General features: G+C 37.8%; 2 protein-coding genes across 2 annotated transcripts; both read right to left on the bottom strand.

Annotated features, from left to right (window-relative positions):
* Window positions 1-3,676: 3,676 nt before the first annotated feature.
* LOC130080427 (sarcoplasmic reticulum histidine-rich calcium-binding protein-like) lies at window positions 3,677-5,447 on the bottom strand (the record flags this gene model as incomplete). The annotated part of the gene is made up of 5 exons (XM_056245775.1): window positions 3,677-4,045; window positions 4,188-4,224; window positions 4,394-4,448; window positions 4,589-4,657; window positions 5,322-5,447. Coding segments are annotated over 5 exons (309 nt in total), but the record flags the coding sequence as incomplete, so codon positions are not given.
* Window positions 5,448-9,943: 4,496 nt separating this feature from the next.
* LOC130080425 (uncharacterized) lies at window positions 9,944-10,870 on the bottom strand. The gene has a single exon (XM_056245774.1). The coding sequence runs from the start codon at window positions 10,868-10,870 to the stop codon at window positions 9,950-9,952; it is 921 nt and encodes a 306-aa protein (XP_056101749.1). The 3' UTR covers window positions 9,944-9,949.
* Between the last annotated feature and the right edge of the window lie 3,198 nt (window positions 10,871-14,068).

Here is a 14,068-nt window from a genome sequence, read left to right as displayed (position 1 = left end):
AGTTGACTGAAAAATGCTATGACATGTCACATAATTTTACTGATTGCACTGATTTAGCAGAGGCGCGTGTGTATGTGGTCACATGATCAGATCACAAGTCTGCTACACCTGCTGCCCAAAGGAATTCAGTAAAAATGTGCAGGATGCTGTAAGAGTGTGTGATAAGACAAGACACAGACTGCGGTAAAGATTCAAGAAGAGATAGAGGGAGACAATGAGGAAGGGCTAATTCTTGTGAATAATATGACAGTAAGATACAAAAAAATCACCTGATATACACATCACCTGAGCAGAGATAAACACACAGATATCCTCTAGGTACAGTGCTCGAGTCGTGTGTGTGTGTGTGTGTGTGTGTGTGTGTGTGTGTGTGTGTGTGTGTGTGTGTGTGTGTGTGTGTGTGTCTATATATAGTAGTCAACATTTGAAGTGGATCAAAACCTTTCATCAAAGTTATATATGAATTACAACAATAGCCTACCTGTTCTTGTCTTAGGACAACTTTGATGAACTTTTTTGATCCACTTCACCATATGTATAAAAATTAGTTTGATGATCTTAATCATTTAAGATTGACAAATAGCCTATGCAAAAATAATAATTATAATAATAATAATCAGGAAGGTGGCAAATTATTTTTCCCAGCAAAAATATACACGTATATATAAAAATATATACGTATAGCCTACCTAAATCCCTACCTGATTTTTTTTTTTTTTTTTTTTTTTTCTTGCATATTTGTCAGACTTAAATTATTCAGATCATCAAACAAATATTACCCGAGTAGTTTTATATTACCCGGGCTTATATTAGTTCCCCAGAAACTCAAGAAATCGAGTCAAACTGTTTTGGAGCAAATCCAGTTGAGTTGGTGAATAAGTTTAATATTTAATGTTTAAACATACTGGATGCCGTGGCCCCGTTTAAATTGAAGAGAACTAGAAGTCGTGCATACCCTTGGCTTAACGATGAAACTAGGGATATTAGACAGAAATGGAGGAAAGCTGAAAGGAAGTGGAAGAGGGACAAATTACAAATATCTTATGAATGTGTTAGAGATTGTATGATCCAATATCAAAAAGCTGTTAAGTTTGCAAAGCAAAACATTTTTCAGATCTCATTGCTAAAAATGCACACAGTCCAAAAATACTATACCATAAATAATGTGCTAAATCCAATTCTAATTTATATCCTGATCCCTCTCCTATAGCGGGTAGGTTTAGGTCTGGGGTAGGGTTAGGATTAGATAGCGTCATCTAACTGACGTTAAAGGGTACCCTAAAACGTCGGATGTTGACGTATGGTCAAAAGCGTCAGACATGATCATGGCATTCTAAGGCGTTTACAGCAAATTGGGATCCAAGGTCGTGCTTTGAATTGGGTTGCTTCTTTTTTAAAGGATAGAATCTTCTCAGTAGAGACGGGCAATTACTTATCATCTCGTGCACCGGTTTTGTATGGGGTTCCGCAGGGCTCGATCCTTGGTCCTGTTTTATTTTCCTTATACATGCTCCCGTTGTATACTATTTTCAGCAAGCATAATGTATCATACCACTGCTACGCAGATGAAACTCAGTGTTATGTTCCTTTACATCCAAAGGATGACTCTAGTTTGCAGTGTCTGTTCGATTGTTTGAGAGACGTTAAACAGTGGATGTCTGCCAATTTCCTTCAGTTAAATAATTCCAAGACGGAAGTCTTAATTTTTGGCTCCTCTACTTCCACAGAGGTTGCTGCCAGTAAACTGGGACCTTTAGCTGGAAATCTCCATAAACATGTTCGAAACCTGGGCGTTACTTTTGACTCTGCTCTGACTTTTGACAAACAGGTCAGTGGTGTGGTCAGAAATTGCTTTTATCAGTTAAAGAATATTGCGAAAATTAAGGCATTTTTATCACCCAAAGATATGGAGTCTGTGGTACATTTTTGCTTTTATTTCATCAAGATTAGACTACTGCAATGCACTATATTTGGGTGTTTCACAATCCCTTTTGTCACATCTTCAACTAGTGCAAAATGCTGCTGCAAGACTGTTGCAGGAACAAGGAAAAGCGAACATATTTCACCAGTATTGTTCGCTCTCCATTGGCTCCCATGTTAAACATCGTATTGAGTTCAAAACATTATTGTTTGCTTATAAGGAATTGCATGGTCTGGCTCCTCCATACATCTCTGATCTCCTTTCAGCCCACCATAATGCATTTAGAAAACTTAGGTCAACCAGAAATCTACAGATGACTGTTCAAAAGACTCGTTTAAAATTGAAAGGTGATCGTGTCTTTTCAGTGGCCGCTCCACAGCTTTGATTTTAAATCACTGCTTAAAACCCACTTTTTTTTTTACTGATGCCTATGGCCATGAGTGCGCCTAGTGGTATAAATTGTAGTGTATTGTTTATTTGTTTTATGTTTACTCATTAGGATACCCGTCTACACTTTGTACAGCACTTTGGCCAACAGTTGTTGTTTTTAAATGTGCTCTATAAATAAATATGACTGACTGAGTAAATACAAAATGCAGTTTTTAAATTATGATTTCATTTATTAAGGGAAAAATGCTGTCCTAACCTGCATGGCAGGTTAGGACAGGTTAGGACAGACTAATGTGAAAAAGTAATTGCCCCCAAAACCTAATAACTGGTTATGCCACCCTTGGCAGCAACAACTGCAAACAAGTGTTTGTTATAACTGGCAATAAGTCTTTCACATTGGAGGATTTTCCAGTATGAATGGCCCGTTTAAGGTCATGCCCAGCATCTCAATCGGACTTTGACCTGGACAAAAAATCCATCCAAGAAGCCACCTTGAACATTTGCTGCCATGATGCCGTCATACACAAAAAGGAAAATTATGTCATTATTTACTCACCCTCATGTCTTCTGCTGAACACACAAAAAATATATATTTTAAAGGCGGCTGGTAACCAGACAATTGACGGTTACCATTGACTACAGTAATTTTTTTTCCTACTATGGAAGTCAGTGGCTACCGTCAAGTGTCACCAGCCTTCTTTAAAATATCTTCTTTTTTATTCAGCAGAATAGATTAACTCATACAAGTTTGGAACAACATGAGGGTGAGTAAATAATGAAAGAATTTACATTTTTGGGTGAACTAACCCTTTAATAGGAAATAATAAAAAGCGATCAAATATGTTGAATAGACATAATTACAGTAAGCTGAGGGAAAAAGTGTACAAAAACTTGTATAATATAATAATGTTTCTGCACTACAAATTGAGACATACTGTATGGCATTTAACTATTTCTTTAATACTGTATTGTGTATATCCTGTTTATTCACACAGTCTCAATCTCAATAAATGGGTACAATTTATGAGTGAGTAATCTGAAAACAGAATGTCTAGTTTTATAAATATGTGTCAGTTCATCATAAAGTGTCATTCTGTTTTCAGATTACTCACTCATAAATTGTACCCATTTATTGAGATTGAGACTGTGTATATCCTGTTTATTCACACAGTCTCAATCTCAATAAATGGGTACAATTTATGAGTGAGTAATCTGAAAACAGAATGACACTTTATGATGAACAGACACATATTTATAAAACTAGACATTGACCTGAACTTTTTCACTATTATTATTCTGTCTTGTATATACCATTCAAAAGCTTGGGGTCAGTATGATTTTATACATCTATATAAAAGAAGAGTCTTGTTCACCAAGGCTGCATTTATTTTCTCAAAAATACAGTCAAAAACAGTGATATTGTACAATTTTATACGAGAACCTTTGCACTTAATCAAATTTAATTGTTATTCATTTAGCACAGCATGTAAAGTCACCTTTAAAGTGCCATTAAATGGTAAACATTAGGGTCCTGGTAGTTCCTCAGTTATATCTAGGGTGCAGTAGGTTGTCCACTCCCATTATTGGCCTCATGGTGAAAATCCCCTGATCTGGTCAGTCAAATAAACAGGCCTACAAGTGAATGATCTGACCACTAGTCTGTAGTTCCTCTGTTCACCAAAAGATGGCGCTGTGAACAACACCAAATGTATTCAGAGTAATGTGTTCACAGTCCTGTAGGTGAAGATGAGGACAAAAACAGAACAAAACACACACACACAAAACGAACGATATGAATGATAACAGGTATGAATGAATATTGAATATGAATGTGATTTTTCTGCAAGTAAAGTCTGGATAGATTTTATATCCTTACTGGTAGAGAGAACCGCTCAATACATCAAGAATTCCTCCTAAAAACAAACATTTCCTAAATATAATCCAAAAACACTGAAAGTAATTACATAAAATATATAGTTCTGAATTTTTTTTTGGATCAGCATAAACTATGCACTGAAATTTTCCAAAACGTTGAAACTCTGGCATTAATTGAAAGTGTGCATCCTATTAGCAGTATCCTACCTGGCTGGCAGACGGTCTCACAGATCACCGGACAAATGTAGCAGTATGAACAACCCTGTGGAAGGAGAAATGAAATGTAAGAGGGTAGTTTGATGCATAACATCTTCATGGACTTTTTTAAAGGTTAAAATTAGATGTATTGTTCGGTTGTGTGTATTAATATGGATTTTGATAATATTAAGAAGTAACACTTACTTCACAGTGATGGCAGTGTGCTGACGTGTCTCCTTCCTCACAGGGACATTTGTCACAGCTACTGCAGTGCTGAGAGGAAAGAGAGAGCCAGACTCAGATTGAGTAAGTTACATCTCTGCCCTTTACTGGGGGGATTTAGGAAGGGATCACACCAGGGCTACGTCCGAAATCGCATATTCTCTTGAGTAGCTACTTATTTTGAATAAGTAATTACTTCACGGCCACTAAAAAAGTATATTCTATATACAGTAGTATGAATGTGTGTAGTATGAATGTAATCTGGATGTACTACATTCGCGATGTTGTCATTATCATGTGACCTAACAGCATCAGTTGCATCGCTTCACAGCCATTCATACATCCTCTCCTCATGGGGTAGCAAAGAGTCCATCATATGCACTTCAGAATCTCACTGGAAGAAATAGGTCATCCAGGTACTTTTTGCCAACTCTTTTATGAGTACTGTGAATTCGGACATACTTTTTTTTTGTACATACTGTTTTTCACCTACTATGTAGTAGGGAAGTATGTGATTTCAGATGCAGCCCAGATCTGTACTTCAGCATGTGTCATGCAAGTGGGTTTGGAATGTGGCAAAAATATATTAATACCTCATGCACTGATCATGGCATGATGTTTTACATGATTGTTGAGTTTGTTTGAAACTCCTTAACATATGTTGAGGCTGTGGAATGTGTAAGTCAGTAAAAAGTGTGGTAGAAGCATGGTTTACCTCGCAGACTGAGCAAAGGCCACAGAAAGAGCCTGATCTATACTGTTCATCCTCCTTGGAGACCACCTCTTCTGACTCTACATTTTCCTCCTCAGCAGTTTCTACAGCACGAGGGAAAGATGGGGTTTAACAAAGGTCTTCATTAGTAATGGGTAAGGCACCAAAGGTACATTTAAACCGTAAGAAAAAAGTATCTGTCAGGCTTGTTGCGCCTGGTTAGAACAGTGTTAGGCTCAGCTCTAAATGAACAAGTACTAGTAGTTGATTCTTAAGAGTAAGTGGTAGCTTTCATCGTGTCAAAACCTGCAAATCAGACTACATGGATCTACCAGCAATGGTGCTGCCTACACCAGGGGTGTCCAATCCTGTGCCTTTCAGCAGAACTTAGCTCCAGCCCTAATTAAATACATCTGTGACGCAAGTGTGGGTATTAGGACAAGCCCACCAGAAATTTCCAGGCTGGCATGTGTGCTGCAGCTAAAAGGTACAGTATGTAATATTGACAGCTAGCGGTTGAAATGGGTACTGCAGTCCAAATTCAAAATATTTCCAAAATTCCCCGCCACCTCCTCCTCAGACTCGACGCTCACGCGGGTTGCCAGTCTGAGGACACGCAACAGGAACGAGTGCACTTAACAACGGAAGGCGAGAAGACACACTGCAAGTTGATGAGTTGATTTATCTGCGTTTTAATATGCTCCCGTTCATAGAGATTTTTAGATGGATGCCGAGGCTTTTTAGCTCGGGTACAATCTGCAATCTCTGACCCAGTTCATTTGCCGGCTTCCATGGATGCAAAATGCTGTGTTTTTGCCAACTGGCAACCTGTGGTGTCGAAATATTTTTGGGTAAATTGGAAGTGGGCGGGATCACACAGACCAATACAAAAAAAGACATCCCGACACAGAACACACATTTCAAAGTAAAATAACTGGCTGTAGCATTGTTTTACAAAGAAATGAGTATGCGAACTTAGCATGTTTCCTGAATATCTGCAAACATATTACGGTATTTCTATGCTTTAGTACGGTCAAAAAATTACATACAGCACCTTAAACTCTGCAGCTAAATGCCGCTCCAAGCAGTGTGGGAATCTTTGGGATGTTTGCTAACCGTAAAAGTATTTCAAAGTTTGAATAGGAACTAAGCAAAGAACGAAAAATAACTTTGCCGTGAGTATATCGGGGCCTTTACCCGTAACTATATCCCTAATAATCTTATCACTTCCTTGCATTTCTCTTACTACCCCTTTCTCCAGTTATCTGTCACACACTTCATTACTGCTGACTAATGCAATTACTGCAAGTATAAATCCCTCATCTCCTTCTCCTCCTGTTGTTGTTTCTGCTGCCAAGGTCACTTACTACCGAAACAAGATCAGCAACACTTCAGACACATGCAAACTAATCACAGGATCTTTAACAAGAGATCTCTTCAACTCCACTCTCTCACATCAATGCATCTCTTAATACATCTCTTAATACTTCCCCACCTTATTTAAGCAGGCTCAGGAACAACACTTAACCGTGCAACAGTTGAAAGCTACAGAATAGTCCTGCCAACTTTCTGTCACGAGCTCTTGAAAGAGTTGTGTTCAGTCAACTCTCAGGTTTCTGGAGAGAATTTGTGTCCAAGACATATCAGCTAATCACTGGGGTGCAAGGTTCAGTGCTGAGTCCTTTCTTATTCTTGATATGCACACAACCCGACAGAGGGAAATCATAAAGGCACATCACTCCTACGCAGAGGGTGCCAGCTCTCAGGCCTTTCGGACATCTTCGCCACTTTTCAGCTGAACCTTGCTAAGATAAAGCTCAATCTAAACCATCAGTCAATCACAATTTTATTGTACAACTGGGTTCAACAACTCCTGTCTGTAGTCAACATTATTTCACGGTTTATTTGTTTGATAAATTGCTTCAGACCATTTTTCCTGCTCCATTCATTGAAACTGCCATTAATTGCTGTAAGTTTGGTAAAGAATATATTCATCGGACAGTAGTTGGTTTAATAGATAATAGGTATGGTTTCTTTGTTCTATGTCAAATGGCAGCTAAAACGGAAATGTACTTTGTACTCGTACATTTTACCTTGATAAGTTAACGCCGGATCCTAGGTTTCACTGGTGGCCATACAGTCATGTGATACCATGTAACATATATGCCATTTGTTAGGTGCATGTCAACAGCATTCAACCAGAAAGGACTTAAAGTGGTTGGAATATTTCGGCTGCGGTAGCTGTTCAGATATAGTGAGCTATTTTAGGGCTCACGTGTGACTTCACAGCCTAACTGAAGGGTATACACAGGACTGTAGACAGCCAACAATGGCTGTGTTCCAAAACCTAGTGAAATGCCTACGCAGACAGCACAACCCTATAAAGCCTACTGTATAAAAACAGCCATTTTTAAAGGCCTCTAAAGTATCAACATGATCAAAACTGCTAAAAAAGCATGTTGTACATATAATCAACTTCATGATTAATTCTGATTGATAGTTCTTAAAGGGATAGTTCACCCAAAAATGAAAATTCAGTCATTAATTACTTACCCTCATGTCTCATCTTTCTGATGAAATCTGAGAGCTTTCTGTCCCTCCATCGACAGCTACGCAACTATTGACACTTCAAAAAGAACATGCTTGAGCTCCTGTTTACCACAACTGATGTGTGAGTTGATGAATGTTTATTTGTGAATAAAAGACTAAGTTCATCATATGTGGCGGTTTCCCAGACAGGGTTTAAATTAAGACAGGAGTAGGCCTTAATCTAGAATAGTTAATTGTGACTTAAAAATGGCTTTTTGAAACACAGATTAGCTGGACTATGCTAATCTGAATTAACATGACAGAGATTGCCTATAAAACATGGAATGAACCAGGAAAAGCTTAAAATTGCATGGAACTGAGAAGCAAATGCAGTTGAAAAAAGACTGCAATAAAAAAAACCTTTTTAAATTTTAAAGCAATCAAAATAAACTGCACACATCAGCTGTGGAATAAAAGAAAATGATTGTCTGGAAATCTGATTGTAATGAATTATATAGAATAGATAGATTCTAAATATAATGTACTGTATATGTGTAAATGGTTTTTTAGTTTAACTTAAATTAACGGTTTTCATTTAAATTGATTTTTTCAAATAATCTTTAATGCTTCTTGTTTAGTCCTGTGATTTACAGAACAACAAACTAAACATAACTGTTCTTTACACATGTGATGTTCAGTGTTGGCAGACTAGAAATGATAATGGTTTCATCTAGAGCATTATCATAGTGATTGCTTTATTATTAAAGCAATTAGAAGTCTTGTCAGCAGGTCCTCAACCCAAGCACAAGATCAACACTTCACCACAATGCTAACCCCCCAAAACACTAACAAAACAGAACCTTTTAAATACCAACAATAGAATAGTAAACATTAAAAGGTCTCTCCATTTTCTCATCTTGCTAAAAAATGCATCCCAATTCAGCCCTGTGCAAAGCATGATGGGAAGAGAAACTCCTGTTTGATTGGGTTACTTGACTGAAACATGTTATTTAAAAATGAAAACATCAATTTCAGTAAAACAGTAACAGTTTCAAGTCAATTTAACATGAAGCAATTCGATTTGAACCAGAAACTTGATACAATGGCGTTAAACCAAAAATGAATTGTTTAAATGAAGTGAACAGCATAAAAAAAAAATTATTTATACATACACACATGTATACTTCCAAGTATACTACAATGTATGTATAATGATTTTTTGATGCTGTTCACAACATTAATCTGAAGTTAAATCTGCCTCCTGGTAGGTTTAATTTAAGTCTCAATTTAGTCCTGGAGTAACTCTAGTCTTCCTCCAGGAAATCATCTTATCAAACGCTGGACTAGACTAAATCTAGGGCTATTTAAAACCATGACAGTGAAAGCAGATTTCTGTTAATCTGGTTTAAAAGCCCATTTGAGACTAGGACTATAGGCTTAATCTCTATCTGGGAATCCGCCTCATAAAGCGATCGTGTCTCTTCAGAAAAATTTGGATTAGTTTTACAATCTCTTTATGAACTTTTTGAAGCATCAAAGTGGTAGTTGCTTAACTGTCAATAGCTTCTGTATTTAATATTTTTGGCCATATTTTTACCATATGAGCCATAAAAGCCTGATCAAATATGAGACTTAAAAAAAACTTTTTCTAAAATGTTCTGACTATTACCTAATATATCAGGCCTTACAGGGTTAAGGTATAGGTCCATCCTAACATGTAGAAACAATAATTATTTTACCTTCAAGTTACCTTCCTTTGACCAATCTCATCATTCATTGAGACAGACTATTGAAAAAAAGCCATTGAAGATGGTAGATGAACAAAGAAATAATGAAAAGCATTGATTTATAAACGGAATAATTTGAATACGTTTTTTATGCCTATTAGAGCATCACATTTTTAGTCTAGCAACATATTAATGGTAAATTCCATTGAAATCAACTGAATAGTGAGTTGAATCTGAGAAGAGAGCTATTTGTTTGACACACAGAGCTGCTACATTCCAGATCAGTCACTGATGAGGTTCAGTTTCAGTCAGGATGTGGCAGCTCAATAGGAACCAGTGATTAGAGTGATACACACAAAAATAAGCATTTGTATGTTAGAGCACATGACATTGATTCTCTGTAAAGGCTAATTCAGTATTACCTTCATCCTCAACTACAGTCTCTTCATCTTCATCAGCAGCTATTGTTTCCTCTTCTGTCTCTTCCTCTTCTTCCTCTGCTGTCTGTTGTGCTGATTTCTCATCTTCTGCTAATCTTTCTACATCCACCTCCATCTGCTCCTCCTCCTCCTCTTCTGCTTCTTCTTCATCTGCTTCTTCCTCCTCTTCATCTGTTTCTTCCTCCTCTTCATCTGCTTCTTCCACCTCTTCATCTGCTTCTTCCTCCTCTTCATCTGCTTCTTCCTCCTCTTCGTCTGCTTCTTCCTCCTCTTCGTCTCCTTCTTCCTCCTCTTCGTCTGCTTCTTCCTCTTCATCTGCTTCTTCCTCCTCTTCGTCTGCTTCTTCCTCCTCTTCGTCTGCTTCTTCCTCTTCATCTGCTTCTTCCTCCTCTTCATCTTCTACTCCTCCCGTCTCATCATCTTCTCCTCCTCTCTCATCTTCCTCAGCAGCTTCTTGTTCATCTTCTACACCTCCTGTCTCATCATCTTCCACTACTTCTCTCTCACCTTCCTCTGCTTCTTCTTGTTCATCTACTCCTCCAGTCTCATTATCTTCCTCTGCAGCTTCTTGTTCTTCCTCTACTCCTATCTCATCATCTTCCTCAGCTTCCTCCACTTCAGACGCCTCTTCCTCAGGAGCTCTCTCTTCTTCCCCATCTCCTCCTGTGCCATCAGCTGCTTCTTCCGATGCGTTTCCACCTTCCTCCTCATCATCCACCTCCTCTTTCTCACCTCCAGTAGTCTCCAGACCTCCCAGCTCCTCGGCTTCCTCACTTTGGAGCCTTTCTTGGGCCTGTGCTCCAGTGCAAAGCAGAGCTATGATAAGCCCTAACAGCCAGCTGCGTGAAACTGCCATCTTGCCTTCACTCCCTCACACAAATGCAACAGGGAAAACCAGCCAGTCCAGTCTTTAAGAATGTGTTTGTATCCACCTAAGATTCCAACACTTAACAGGTCCAGGATTCAAGATCACAGAGAGGGACACCCTTCAAACTCGGAGCTGCAGTCGCCGGATCCACCGGAGAGAATTAGAGTTAGTTGAGTAACAGAGTAACAGCTGGTCTCCGTTGTGTGGTCACATGTACACTCACACCATTCTCTCCACAGAGGAACATACTGAGATGATTGACAGGGCCACATGCACGAGACACACTCGTAATGCCCTTTATTAACACATCTTTGTCTATATGTGAATGTGCGAGAGAAAGTGAGATTAATAAAAGGAAGATTACGGGGAGGAACAAATCAACTTTAGGACCAGCACAAACATTCACACAATTGAGTGAAGCTGTCCTTAGGCCTGGCGTGTGGAAAGCTATATAAAGAGGTTCTCGATAGCAGCAGTCCATGCATGATCTGACCTTCAGGAGATCACTCAGCTGCTGAAACTCCATCCCTCCCTCGCTCACGCTCTCGTTCCCTATACCAGCTCTTTCTAAAGGTCACATCTGTATTAGTTCTTAACCATATCGTACCCTTTTAACTCCTCTCTCTGCAGCTGCTATACCTTTCAGGCAATGTAAAAACCAGTGGAGTTCTCCACATGTTTCTCTACCATGAAATCAAGATTTGAGTTTTTTTTTTAACCCAAGTCTTTAGGTCAGATTTATTTAAACATATTAGAGTGAAACCGCAATCCCATAAAAGCGCAGAAGTCCTGCGGGTGATGCGCATATTAAAGAACCGACACAGCCAACTCGTTTCTATATCGAAAAAAAAAAGAAATGTGGTTCAGCAAACAATATATTTGGATAACGTCTTCCTCTGGCATTCCAAATAAATGAACACGAGTGGAGAAAATCTCTTCTACCACGCGCCCTCGGTTTCTCTGCGGATCCTTTTTAGCAACTATCGCAGCATGTCAAGAGCAACATTAAGATTTTGGTAACGCTTTCTTTTACAGTACAGTACTTTTAGTGTACTTACCTAGAAAGTACTGGCTAATATAAGGTAAGTACATGGGTTAGGGGTAGGTTCAGGGTTAGTACCTAGTTATTACCCAGTAATTATAATTACTATAATAAGTACACAGTAAGTACATGGGTAACAGGACTGTAAAAGGAAGCGTTACCAAGATTTTTCGGGTGTTAAATCAGTAAATTGACTTCCACAAACCTTAATCATGTTGCAGAATATATTTTAATACTTACTTAAATACATTTTGCGTCTGAAAGGTAAACTCCTACAAATGCATACGCAATAAGCTCAGCCACAAAAATAACTGTGCAATTGTTTCACAATTTCTTCCTGTGTGCGTTTTTTTTTAATGCCAAAAGAGGGTTTTCACTGGCACAAGCTGTTAGTAAATCTGGCTATCCGTAGTCTGTTAGCTCTGAAACACCTTTTTGCTAGTGCGCTCTGAAAAGTGTACAAAATAGTACTTTAGCATTAGGCTACATACTTAAAAGGGTCATGGAATGGAAAATCAAAATGTCCTTGATATTTAGGCAACACAGAAGAGGTTATTCTAAAGACAGATAATAGATATCTCACAAGTTTAAAATATTTTGTTTGAACCCTTCTGAAACACCATCATATAATCACAACATTATTTATATCTGTGAAACTTAACAATTTCTGAGTGAAAATGTTTTCAAAGTAAATCCTACACCATTTCTTTTTGCCTGCTCTTGTATCAGTTTTATAATGTATATAATTTTAATTAGCCTACACATTTGCATAAAAAATAAGTAATAATTGATTGTCTCTTATTGGCCTGAAGCCTCCATAAAACACACAAAACAAGCCCTACAAATGAATAAAAGAAGAACTCATGTTATATTCAGACACTTTAATAGTCTTTGGATGATTTGTAGATCACATATAATAGATTACCCTTTCAAGAAAACTTAGTGTGGTGTACAAGTCCAGAGAGTAGATTGGGATTCTTTTCATTTGTTTTGGAGAGGTGAGGATTAGGCTAGAGAGCACATAGTGAAGGATCTTTGTTGCCCCTGAAAGCCGAGAGGCAAACGTGGACAATCTATTTCTCTCATCTGCTGAGGTTGCCAAAACATTACAATCCCTTAAATAACTACGCTTACAATCCTTAAAATAGTTATTAGATGTTATCAGGACGTATATTAAAATGTAGTCTAATACAAAAACAACAGGCAAATACAATATCATAATTTTTTTTTAATAATAATAACTTAACTCTTTCCCCGCCATTGACTGACTGTTCCGGCTTTCTGTGTTTTCACTGTTATACAGTAGGGGGCGCTATTACGCATCTTCTGAAAGAATACTGAATCCCCTTATTAAAACACAGGCAAAGAAGAAGCAGAAACAAGCGATAGCATATGTAAGCAGATGCATATGAAAATGAATGCGATCATCAACATTAAACAGCATATAAATCAAAATTGTCCCCACAGACGTTCCGAATGAAAAGTCGACCCAGGACGAGCTACAGGACTGTGAAGCTTTGGGGGTGTTGATGGACTTGATCTACTCCATCTGTGTTTTGATCAACGTTCTGCATCGTTTGCTCAAAATGTTGCTTTTCTTTATTTTTATTAAACTTACCCACATTCAAATGTTGATTAAAAAAAGAAATGCACGAGGCTCTGTTCTTTCCTTTGAAATATTGCATGTTCAGATATTTATACAACAAAATATTCTGGGGGCTATGAAACTTTTGTGAAAATTATTAAAAAAAAATGCTGCCACTGGCTGGCAACTGCTGTTTCAGAAACGCTGGCGGGGAAAGAGTTAATAAAATGCCATCACAAAATGTAACTATTTAATATCCACAAAAACAAAACAACATGCAAAATCCAAGAACATTGTTACAGCATGCAATAACATTGTATCTTCCGAAAAAGTAAAACATATTTTGCTACATATTAAAATGTAAACATTCACTGCGTCAATCCATTTCATGTTTGATTGTGAAAAACACTCAATTACAGATGTTTCATTTGTTTGTTTTGTCAACTAATACAGTGCAATATAAAAAAATGTCGCTGAAAAAATTTAAGGAATTCTAAACAATAAATTGGGGAATTTTACAAAGTGATGAATTTTTGAGAAATATATTTCCAGATCCTCC

This window comes from Rhinichthys klamathensis, unplaced genomic scaffold (genome assembly GCF_029890125.1).
Source record: "Rhinichthys klamathensis goyatoka isolate OS25496 unplaced genomic scaffold, OSU_Roscu_1.1 h1tg000035l_1, whole genome shotgun sequence".
NCBI lineage: Eukaryota > Metazoa > Chordata > Actinopteri > Cypriniformes > Leuciscidae > Rhinichthys > Rhinichthys klamathensis.
This window is presented reverse-complemented; position numbering and strand designations above follow the sequence as displayed.